This window comes from Bactrocera dorsalis, chromosome 2, assembly GCF_023373825.1.
Source record: "Bactrocera dorsalis isolate Fly_Bdor chromosome 2, ASM2337382v1, whole genome shotgun sequence".
Classification (NCBI taxonomy): Eukaryota; Metazoa; Arthropoda; class Insecta; order Diptera; family Tephritidae; genus Bactrocera; species Bactrocera dorsalis.
This window is the reverse complement of record NC_064304.1, coordinates 94,654,140-94,666,956: the sequence shown is the minus strand read 5'-3', so window position 1 is coordinate 94,666,956 and position 12,817 is coordinate 94,654,140. Positions and strand designations below refer to the sequence as shown.

General features: G+C 36.6%; 1 protein-coding gene across 7 annotated transcripts in view; it reads right to left on the bottom strand.

Moving 5' to 3' along the window:
• Positions 1-12,817, bottom strand: part of LOC105230932 (protein roadkill) — a 173,701-nt gene that overhangs the window by 28,884 nt on the left and 132,000 nt on the right. The window contains exon 1 of one of the 7 annotated variants that reach the window (XM_011211975.4): positions 8,416-12,163. The exons of the other annotated variants lie outside the window; for them this stretch is intronic. Coding sequence (XP_011210277.2) covers positions 8,416-10,502 — 2,087 coding nt within the window. The 5' untranslated portion in view covers positions 10,503-12,163. Of the gene's footprint in view, positions 1-8,415; positions 12,164-12,817 lie in introns of those variants that run through there. 7 annotated transcript variants of the gene reach the window in all.

Sequence of the window (12,817 nt, the reverse complement as noted above, 5' to 3'; positions counted from 1 at the left end):
TAGTGATAGTGCTACTGCTAGTGGCATCGCTTTAATGACAACTAAATGAGGGGAATTGAAATTTGAAGCAGAAATGGGAGGGAAAGTTGGAAAATAAAAGCACACAAATTTTGAAAGCGATAAGGGTAGGGGGAAATATTGATAAAAATGAATAAGATATTTGTATATAATATATTATATATGATTTTACATCGCTCGAAAAAACCAAAAATTGCTTATAAAATTAATTTAAGATAAGTAAAAATTTAAAAGTTTCGAAAAAAATAAAATATAAAAATTTACATAAAAAAAGGTTTAATTATTCTTAATATATTTAATAACAATTAAGAACTAATAACATTAAAGTAAACAAAATAAAAATAAAATAAAATGAAAAAATTAAAATACATAAAAATAAATAAAATAAATATATAATAATAAATTTAAAAAATTCAACATAAATAATATTTAAAAATTCCTAAAATTTTTATGTAATTGAAAGATTCCCTGTGCAATACTTTAAAGGATTTTTATATTTTGCGCCAAGTGCGTTTTATGCATAATACAACATTTTTTATTTAACCATGTATGCACACATACACATATGTACATATGTATGTATGTATATTTTTCTGTATTAAAATGTCAGTCAAATGAGTAGCAAACAAAAAATGAAAATAAATAGGCATTAAGCAGCAAAAGTAACACACTCGACGATGAACAACAACAAAAAGCGCCATAAAGTTTAAGTAACAACAACAGCAAAACAAAAAAAAATATAATAATAAACAAAAAAAACAAAAACATTTAGGTCATCAATTCATCAATTTACACTCGCGCCAACAACTCCAGCAGTGCAGCCGCCGCCACCGCCACCACCATGGCCCCCAACACACTGAGGCGATGGACTAAACGGCAGGCAAAACTAGTTGGAGCTACAGTGTGTGTGGCGCGTCTGTGTGTGTGTGCACAAGAAGAAGTTCTATTCTTTGATTTTTTTCTCATCTTACACTTTCTTAGCTTGCTTCGCTGCCGCTTGGTGGTGTTCTTTTCACTTCAATCAAATTTATTTCGGGTGTTTCAAGCGTTCCACCAAGTAGTTCGGCGTTTTGCTTTCGGCTTTGCCGTTTAGCTACTGCAGGCGCACGCTTTTTTATTGAGCACTCTTATGTTCTAATTTTTCGTTTTTGAAGCTTTTGGAAGCTGTTCGCATAGAAGTTTCGCGTGTTGTTGTTGGTGTTCTGCTTTTATAGTTCTATTTGAATATTGCATTGTTGTTGGTGGTGGTTTTATCGTTGTTGGGCCGCTACTTCTTTTCATTTTTGGCTACACGAGAGAAATTATCATCACAAAACACCAGCAACAACAACAATAACAACAGAAAGGAGGACAGCAGTCAACAGCGCGCGAGCTGAGCAAATGAGGATGCAAAGAAAGCAACCAAATGTGGCGTAAAGTGAAAGAAGCACCAATGTGGCTCAATGGCTTGGCGGCGCTGCAGCTCCACGCCGCGTAGCAGACAATTAGAATTGTGAAAGTATGAGCCACATACATACACAAACACACATAGTTGTTGCTCTCTTGCCACCTCTAAGTACTAAGTTTGGTTAGATAATGGAGGTTATGCTCGCAGTGTGGCACTCGTACCACGATGTTGGCCTCGCTTTTCTCTATTATATTTTATTGGCTGCTGATTTGTGTTTTTGTGCTGGTGAAATTGCTGACATTTCGGTCGCTCAAATGAGGTTGCCGTTTGCCCGTTTGAAGATTTCATTTGTCGAACATATTTTCATTTGTCAAAGTTACAACAAAATAAAAAAAAAATAAATCGATAAATGTAATGAGGTCGATAAATAGATATGGATACTGACGAAGACCTATATTTAGGAAATCACTTCATAAATGTTAATATGAGATAAAAAATGCATTTTTTTTTATTTTTAGAAAATTTCAAGAAAATTTATTAAATTTCAAGAAAATTTATTAAATTTTTTAAAACTACCGTTAAAGTGAAAGGCGTACTTTATGATGTTCATAACCTCAAAATTTTTGTAGGTTATTTTTTTAAAAAGATATTGCTAATATTAGATAAAAACAATTCAATTTTATTATTCCTCGAAAATTGTGAAAATTTTTTAAAACTTTATGAACATAACCTCAAAACTTTTATAGGTTAACTTTTTTAAAGAGATAATAATTATTGCTGATGGCATTGGAATAACAACTTTGATGTAGAGTGTTGGTAAATGGCTGGAATTTAAAATCAAGTTTTGAAATTAAATTAAAAAATCTTGATATTTCAGAAAATTTAAGCAAATATAAATCAATTAAAGAAAAATTGATGGCTGAGATTATATAAAAGCACTGATTTCGGCTGTTGTTCTGATTTTTTAATCATTTAATATACCTATGTATATATATACATTTATACATATATACATATTATATTATTATATACATATTTTTTTTTTATTTTGTGCTACCTTTGTCATTGTAAGCTTTTAGTGGAAATTTTTAATATACAAAAATTTTAAATAAAAAGGTACAATAGTGTCGATATAAAAACTATTATCGAATTAACTTTTTTTTATTGTATTTTGATCAAAATGAACCCGAGTTATTAAGGAATAAAAATATTTAAAAAAATGATAAATAATTTAGGTGAAAAAATATAATTAATTCTGAATAAAAACTATTAAATAATGTAAAACAAAATTGAAAATTGAAACATATATTTCATTTCAATAAATATGTATGTAAGTTGAGCAAATTTTATATAAGAACTAAACACTTTTATTTTTAATGAATAAATCGATAAATTTGAATCGAAATACTTATAAAAGAGCGTATTAATAACATATAGAAACGGATTATGTATGGTTTTTGGAACGAAAAAAAAATCGATAACAATTAATAGTAATCGAAATAAATATTAAAATATCAAAAAAATCGATAATTTATTTCTTGATGTTTTTAAATTGTTTGCCGACTTATTTTGTCTACTGATGTCAATATATTGCTATAGAAATATAAAACAAGAGCAACACCTTAAACACGACATAGCGCTATTTTGAAGCAAAAAAGAAATTACGCGCACACATGCGGAATAAATAGCAGTGACAAATTCAATTAAAAATAAAAATTAGCAATACTAAACAAAAATAAAAGTACTTTAGGCCAATGAAGTGGTCAGCCGCTGTGGTTTTCCATCCCTCGTCATCGAAAATAGCAACTTCTTTCTATAGGAATGCCTCAAGTATCAATGGCGTTTATTGTTGTTGCTGAATTTTTATCAGACAGAACAATTTCATTTTTACATACATACGCCATCGCTCAATTATTTGTAAGCTCCACGGCTGTGACATTTAAATGTAATAAATATAATATATATATACATACACATGTATGTATATGAATTTAATCACGCCAGCATTTGCGTATGAAAGCGCTCATGTGTGTGTGTGCACGAGCACAAAAGTATTTATAAGCTCGCTTTCAAGGCCTCCAAAGGCAAAGGCGACTGGCTTTCAGGCCGCGCCGCGATGATTCAGTGCATGTGTGATCGACTGACTGGTCGCCTACCTCCGCGCGCTTGCAAGTACTTGCGGTTGTTGGCATGTAATTGGCGCATGTGTTGCTTTGATTGGTATTGTTATTGTCGGCGGCGCGGTCGTGGCGGCCGCTATAGCGCTGATAAGCCAGCTACAGTTTCGCAAACACATTTCTGCACAAACGATACAAAAGCGCTTGCTTAAGCAGCGCGCTGGAGTAGCGGGGCGGGCGCAGCGCAGCACTCAATCGAACGCGTTGAGCAAGTGAGCAGGCGGCGACGCAAATTAGCCGCCGCGTGTGTAGCGATTTAAAGAAATTGGCAAAAAAAACATCAATTACAATAAAAGTACATATTTGAATTTACAAGCCAATATTTTTGAATTGCCCGCGCGCCGCTTGCCGCTTGCCGCCCGCTTTTGCGTCCATTGCTGCTTTCAGCGCGTATTTTGTATATTTGCACACGGTGATTTTTCGTTTATATCACTTTTTTTATTTATGTACTTGTTTAAATTTGCGGTATTTGTTGTTGTGCGCGAGACGCTGGGATTCTCGGCGAATGCATGCATGATGCGCGTGTGATTACTTACTGCACAGCGACATGTGTGTGAGTGCTGCGCGTCAAATATACATATATAGGGCGTCGGTCCCATGGCAGCCAGACTGTGTCCTTGACGGCATGCGGACTTGACGGTGCGGTGCCTCATATGACCTATTTCATATATATTTTTTTAATTTCTATCTACCAATGTACAAACACACACACACACGTATATTTGTAAATTTAATTTTTTTCATGCTTTTTCTCGATTATTTTACGTTCTTTGTGATATTATAAAGGCTCTCCAGCCAAGTCAAGGTCTTTTGTAAAATGTGCACGAACATTATAAACGCACACATACATTCCTTGATGTGTTTGCTCAGGGCGAATTTCGGACAAGCTCTTGATAAACATTTTTTTTTTGGAAAATATATATTTTTGAATTTATTGTTCAATTCTTTGGAAAGTGCGCAGTTTTGGGGAAATCATAATTACGAATAAATAAATTTTCATATATATTTTTTGGTTGTTGTCGTAACAGAATACATATAGAATATAACATAATTAAAGAATGTTTCTAATTTTTTTTTTATTTCTGCTTGCGAACGAAAAATTTTATTTCACGAGTGGATTTTTTCTAGTCAGACTCTCCTATTTGTGAGCCAAAAAATGAGTGTTTATAAAAAATATATCAGAGTCTCAGTTCAGATACATTTTGACTGACTTTTGTTAATTCGACATTTCATGATTTTTTTTTTTTTGTATGCGGAAAGGAAAAGTCTATACACTTGAGTTAACCATTACGAAAATTTCGCTGCCGACACGCTTAACAAAAAATCGCTCTTCTCCAGGTTTTTCAGCCAATTGCGCAATTTCGTTTTGGTGTGAAATAAATTCTATTTTGCGTTTACTTTTAGGGAGGATACGCCAGTGTGCGCCAGGAAGTGGCTGCAGACCGCAAACTAAAAATAGCATGCGAAGAATTAAGCGAACCACACTGACTCAGCGACCAACGAGAAGAAGCCATACGAAAGGCCAACACAGACGGCTGATATCAAAGAAAGAAAACCGTAGGAAGAGCTGATAAAATTGTCACATAACTTGGACGAAACGGAAATATGTGCGAGGTCAACTAACAGGAGAGAAGGCATGCCATAAAAAGCTGGAAAAAAATACACAGCGAAACATGCAAAATGCAAGAAATTCGATATGAGTGGAAGCGGTCGTATCTGTGTCGAAAGCGAAGAGGATAAGGAAGACGGTGGCAACCAAATATTTTACGCAATTTCTTTCATTTTTTCGCACAAGCAGCGGTCAAGCAAACTTCCGGGGTGCGCAAAAAATTCAAATAAAGAAAAAACAGTTAAGATACAAAAAGCTGAGGAACGCTACGTTGTAAGCTTACAGAAACACATACAACTTACTAGTGGCACTCAAAAAGCCGAAAATTATACAAAAAAAATTAACGTGAACCAGCGTAACGCGATATAGACACCCGGTACTTAGAAAACGTGGTATTTGGGTAATATTTCCTGCCCGTAAAAATAGTGAAAAGCGAGTAAATATTGCTAACGCACAGTTCTAAGAGAAAGAAAAATAACTCAGAGTTTGAGTACATCTATGATTAGCACTCGAGTGAGTGTTAGTTTTCAAAAGCGCATGCTAATTTCGATATAATGTGTGTAACTATAGTACGAAGTAACTTTTAGTACTGTATAGAGTAGTTAAGTACAATTTTAGTGCAGTGTTAATGATATTACTCAAAAATATTTTTGTTTTATTTTGTGTGAAATAATTTACTGATATTACCCAAAAATATTTTAGTTTCATTTTGAGTGAAATGTTTATTGTAAAGTTGCAAAAACATTTTAATAGCTTTAATATAAAATTTGACTTTATTGTAAATGTACTTTCCGAAAATATTGTACTTGAGAAAAGTGTGTGAGTTTTTCACTCATGTATGTACTCGAAATTTGAGTGTATTTCATAAAATCTCAGTTAAATATTGGAGTTATACATTTGTTTTCTTTATTTAAAACAAATTCAGTATTTTTTAACATAACATAAAAATTTCAAATAATGAAGTCAAAGCTTGTTTTGTGAAAGGATATGAGCTGAATACTCTTGCTGTGAAATAAAACGAAAACACATTCTCAAAGCGCTTCAAATGGCATGGACTTGCGCAACAGTTATTTGTATGCGGAAAAAGTGGCACACGCTGGGGTGTGGTGAATATAATTGACCTGCGACCTCAAAAAAATAAAAACATAATACTAATAATAAAAATAGAAACTTAACAAGCTCAGTGCACAGAGGCTAACAGTGAACCCGGCGAGTTTAGACGCAGACACCCACACGAACAGAGCAATAACTATATTGAAAACCACACGAAATAATACGAGTAAAAAAAACAAACAACGCAACAACAAAAAAGTAGTCCAAGTACATACATGCGTACGAAAGTAATCGAAAAAAGTAGAAGACACATAGCAACAGGGCAGCGGCAATACGCTGGTGTACTAAATTACTTTGATGAGCTAACTAATTTATCGCATGCAAGAAAATACTTGAAATTACACACGAAACGCAGCTGGGATACAAAACTATAAAATGAAATACAAAATTGTATTAAAAACAAGCGGGCGAGGATCTCTAGACACAAATTATCGACGGTGGAGCGTTTTGCGTGGCGACTGACAGCCTCGACTCCAATGAGTGTCCTTCAAAAGCGATAAAAAAAATAAGTAACGAATAAAAAAATAACGGAAAATAATGCGAGTATAATGACAGAGCCACAGGCAGACCTTTACGTACTTTTGTAAAAAAAAAATAAATCAGCGAAAAAAAGTATACCAGCACACGCAAGAAGAAAGCAATATGGAAATAGCACCAAAGTATTTAATCAGTAGCAACAAGCAGAGCAACAGATAAAATTCGTGCAGAGAAAAAATGAAATGAAAGAAGGCGCTGTTGGAGTCGCTCGCTATGGAATTCAATGAAAGTCAAATTAACCCAATTAAGAAAGTACGAGGTATGTGTGTGGAGAGGAGAGAAAAGCTGCTGGGCAACGGTAATCAACAGACGTGCAGAACAGTTCTAACGATTAGTAAAAATTTAAAAATTTATTGAAAATAATTTATTTTAAAAAATATGAAAAAAAATTAAAAAAAAGTAAAAAAAAATAAATAAAAAAAAATAAAAAATAAAATAAAAAAAAAAAAATTTAAAAAAATAAATAAAAAAAATAAACAAAAGAAAAATAATAATAAAAAAATTAAAAAAATTTATTTAATATGAAACTGGGAAACCGCGGTGTATTAGCGGTAAATAGCGATTGTGGGAGGCATCAGGTTGACGCTAAGTGCTGTAGTTCTATCTTGCTTCAACACTTTCGTCCTCTCCCCGCATAAATAAATCACAGTGGTGCACATACGGCAGCGCTTTTGCTATATATATATATTTTTTGAAACATATGCGAGTTGACCCTTATGCCACCAGTGACGACAACAAATTATCTACATATACCATCACCGGTTCCCCCACCGCGGCAAAGTGTGTCAATCAATATGGAAATGTGCTCTTGCTTAGAAGTATTAGAATTGAATTCTTGCATATTGTTGTTGTAATACTATACTGTTGCTAGTACTGGTAATGATGAAATGAAGCTACAACAACAAGCAAGCAAAAATAGGTTTCACTCAATGATTTTGATCTCATATTCGCGGCGGTGGCAAGAGTTGATGAGTACGCTGAGTGTTACAGTGGGTCTAAACAGCTACAAAATGTGATAAATGCAAACAACTTTTACAATCTCCGAAAACAAACCTTTTAGATCGGACCAAATTAATTGAACGATCAAAATGAAGTTTCTGAGCGGAAACTATTATTATTATTTTTAATAAATAAACCTGCAAACAACAGAAAAAAATATTGGTTTAATATGTTTATGTAATTCAGCTCACTTTTGCTCTGGCTCAATCCACTGTGCAGCATTAAGGGCAACAAAGCGTTTAGGAGCGGCCTCGAATAAATTTAGGGCACGCGATGAACTTTTGGAGCAAATGATATGCACAAAGGATGGGCCGCGGGGGGCAAGAGTGAAGTTTGGGGAAGATATGGAGGTGAGTCGCTATAGAATTACACCTCTATGTAGAAGACAATAACGGCAGCTATTTGTTGCGCATACCGAATTCAATGTTGCCTTTGACACCCTTTCACTGGTTGAGTGTGTTTTTGTTTTTGTTTTTTTTTTTTTTATCAAAATTCTCGTATTTTTTTCCTATCTAGACACTATCTTGCATCAGCTTTATCATGAAATGAATATGTTTACTTTTGTTTTTGGTTACCTTTTATTATCACAGAAATGTGCGGCTGCAGCGACGGCGTTGGCGGCGGCGGCGTTACAAAATTCCTTAGAATTCGGACATTTAACTAATAATACTAGGCACAGAGGAGATTGTTGTTGCTGTTGTTGGTTTTGATGATGGTTCTGCTGGTGATGATGATGATGGTGTTGGTGTTGCTGCAGTTGTTGGTTGTTGCTGCTGCTGCTGCCACTGTTTTGATGATGCTGTTGTTGTTGTTGATGGTTTGATTGTTGCAAGTGATGTTGTAAATGGTGATTGTTTTGTTGTTGTTGTTGTGGGAAACGTGCGTGTTGAGGAATAGGCTGTTGCTGTTGTTGTTGTATTCGGTGGTTATTTGTTGTATTATTTGTTATGTTGTTATTATTTGTCACTTGCTGATTGTACTGCTGTAAGTGGTGATGTTGTTGCTGTTGCTGCTGATTCAAGTGCCGCCTGATGGATTGGTTGATGCGGTTCGTTATCGAATTGGTGAGCGCGGAATGATGGTCTCGGTGGTGGCTATGTTGCGGCAGGCGATGTTGGTGGCTGTTGCTATTGTTAGTGTGTTGCTGCTGTGGGGTTGAGGAGACACTAGCGGCAGCGCTTGATGTGGCTGCCGCTGCGGCCGCTGTGCTGCTGCTACTTGGCGCTGTGAGTTGTTGTTGGAGGTGGCTGTGGTTATTCTGATTCAGATTGTTGGTGTGCTGGTTGGGATTGTTGTTGTTGTTATTACTGTTGCTGCCGAAAAGACGACTGGCAATTATACTGTTATTCAAGTGGTGGTGATTTTGGTGGCTAGTGCTATTGTTGTTGTTACTGCTGCTGCTGCTGTTACTGCTACTACTATTGTTGCTACCGTAAATACTGGCAAATAGTGAAGTGGGCGTGCCGGCGAAATTGGAATTTGAGATCGCAGAAGAGGATGGCGGCGACGCTGGCGAGGGAGAAATAGAATTACTGTTGTTGGACGCCAACGTTGAGGAACTATGGGAACGCTTTAAAATTCTGTGCAAATTATTGCTGAACGCTTCCTGGAGAATGTTGCTTGGCGAGGCCAAGTGTCGCTGCAACGTTGTTGTGCTACTTCGCAGGTTGCTGCTGCTGCTGCTACAGTTGTTGTTGTTGCTACTGCCGCTACTACTGCTGGCGCTCACATTCGATGCTCCACTTTCGAAATTTAGGTGACCCAAATGTTGCTGCAACACCGAAGGCGCTTGTTGCTGCTGCTGCTGCTGATGCAGCGTTGGCTGCTGCAATTGCAACTGTAATTGAGGCAATGTGGGCACAGCGGCCGCCGTTTGTGCCGCGTGTTGGTGACCTAGCGTTGGCTGGTGTTGTTGCTGCTGTTGTTGTGCTGACGGCTGCAAATCGCCGTTGCAGTAGGACGACAAACCGCGCAATGCTACTGGCGGCGTCGATATCAACTGTTGCAGGCGACTGCAGTTGCTATTGCTGCTACCACTGCTACTGCTGGCCAATTGACGGCTCACACTGCTGCCACTCACTTGGGAACTGTTATTACCGCTAACACCACTGCTACTACTACTGTTGTTGCAACTGCTGCTGCTGCCACTACTGTTACTACTACTACTACTGCTGCTGCTGCTGCTGCTGCTAGCAATTGCCTCCAAGAGTGGCGATGTAGCGGACGACGCGGCAGCTGCTATTGTGGCAACAGTGCCTGTGGTTGTGGGCGATATTGCGGGGCTAGCTACGGTGTTGGTGCTTGCGCTTGCGCCTGCAGCTGTTGCTCCTGCACCAATTAATGCTGCACCACTTACACAGTAACAATTGGCATTCGGTTCTAGATCTTGTTGTTGTTGTTGCTGCTGTTCTAGCGGTTGTTGCACTCGCTGCTCTCTGTTGGTGTGCAACAATTGTTGCTTCACTTGCTGCTGTTGCTGTTGTTGTTGTGGTTGTTGTTCCGCTTCTTCTACCACCACCACTGCGTCTTCAGCAATAACCTGCTCAATGACCGCCTGCTCTGGCGGCGCGACGGCCAGCTCCAGTTCACCCGCGACACTGTCTAAGAGATCAACAACATTTAGATTTCGCTTTTTCTTGATTTTAACAAATGGATCAAACATTTTATAGTCGTCTTTGGCGACAATTTTGCACACAAATATTTGAGTACTGCACGAATCCGTGTAAAGAAATAAAATTTGTTATTTTTTTAGTAAAATTTATTTTTTATTAAGCACATACACTTTAAATTTATGTTTTGCCACTGGTGTATTTTGTTTTACAGACGCAGACTTGCTTTAATTTTTTTTATTTCAGCTGTTTAAATAGGTTTATACATAATCTATCTTTAGTTACTGTAAAAATTATGCTTACAATTTTCAAAATATTCTTTCTCTAGCTTTTCTTATGTCACTTTCCCGTTTAGTTGGTTCTGTATGTAAGTCACACAAGTGTATTATATTTATTTTAGAATTTAAAACATTTTTTATAAATAAATTTGCACTTTTCAACACTTTTTACTTCACTAATCAAGCGAGTTTTTTCAGTAATTCTTCATAAAAGAGCACTTTTCACAAAATTTTTGTTTCTATTTTTCTGCCCGTTTTTCATTTATTTTTCAATACTCACAATTGTTGGATTGGTTTTTATTGCTAGAACTTAACTCGTCACTATGTTGTTTTTAAGTTTTTGTTAAAATTTATTTTGTCACTAATACTTTTTGTTTGTCAATAGTAAGTTTCTATTAACAAAATTATTTTCTTTATTAATTAATTTTAAAACGAGTTGTTTTTGCTTTTCACAAATAAATTTTCGTGTTTAGCTTTTGTTTATATTTGCATATGATTTTTAGTATATTTGTTTAAGGTTTTTAACACTTTCGGCCAGTGCCAATGCCGTTCTGCGGCATGTGCAACAACTTTTTATTAATCTATTTTTATATGTATGTGTATACTATTTCATACAATTACTTGCCACTTCAAACACTTCTGTGTATTAGAAAAATTTGTGAATTATTTTCCGGAATCTCTTTGCACTCTTCATGAAACAATTTGTACCTTTTAATTACATACACACATACAAGTATGCATATTATTTCGCTGCTTTCGATATTTTCAACGCGTGAGTGGACCGTCAGTTTGTTTTAAACGCGATTAGCTTTTGCAATATTTTAGTTTATGCTTGCTTCTGATTTACTTATAACACCATTTTGCTTGACGTTGTTGTGAATTCTTTTCATAAATTCCACTTTTTTAATACACGCTCGTTAGCCGAAAAACTCTACACCCAATTTGTAAATTTTTGCTACTTTTCTACTTTTTGCTGTTGCTGTTGACTGCTCTCGATGAGCTCGCACGCTGCTTTTGAGGCTGTCAGGTCACTAAACAACTGGCGAGCGTGTATGTACTACAAACCTAATATATGTATATATACGTAATTATTTTATATTCATGCGCTGTTTGTATGTACCAACTACTGCTCCTGCTGTGGTATTTTCTATTTCGTGTGTGTGTACACATGAATACATACACGCGTATATTTACTGTTGCTTTGTGGGGGCGAACGAGGTGTTTGGTGGTGTCTTGGCTTGCTTGCTGGCTGGCGGATTGGTTGTTGGTTGGTTGGTGTTCGCACTAAAATGTGTGGTAGTACGCAGAGGCAGGTAGAGGTACACAAAAATAATAAAAGTTCATCTATCCATGCCGTTTGGAGTCTCTACTAACCGCGCTAAAACGATCCACCTCACTTGAAAGTTACCGTACGACTGACTTGTCTGTTGGAAACGAACGAAAAAATGCTGTCTGTAGCAATAGCAGCAGCAGCCGAGCCAACGCTGCTGGTTTGGTGGCCAACTGAAAGTGGACGTCGACGGCGACGCCGACAGCTGCGCTGACATGCGCCTCAACACGACGACGACGCTGAGCATTGAGCAAATCAGTAAATCAAGCAGCTTTGTATAAAATTAACACAGATACACACCAATACAAGTGCACATATACAAACATACCCGCATACATGTATTTTTGTAAATACGTATGCATGTACTTGCGAGGGGCGAACGAACCAAATTATGAGTGAACGAACGAATAAACCAACAACAGCTGAGGTCGTGAGTCGCACGCAGAGAGACGACGTTGAACGGTGGACGTCGCTGAACCAGTCAGTCAGTCACACTCACTCAATAAAACAAAAATAAAAAAAACGTGGAGTAAAAATAAAAAACAAAACAAATATCAGCAGCTATTTTCACTGTAGTCGTCGCTGTCGACGTCGCTACTGCCGCCGACACTGTTACTCGCATATGGCAAGCAACTACTGATTAACTGCCTAATAAAGCCCAGTGCTTTTGTTGTTATTATTGTTATTGCGGTTATTGCTGCCACCACTACTTGGCGCTGAGTGTTGCGTGCTATAATAGCTATTGTTGTTGTTGTCATAT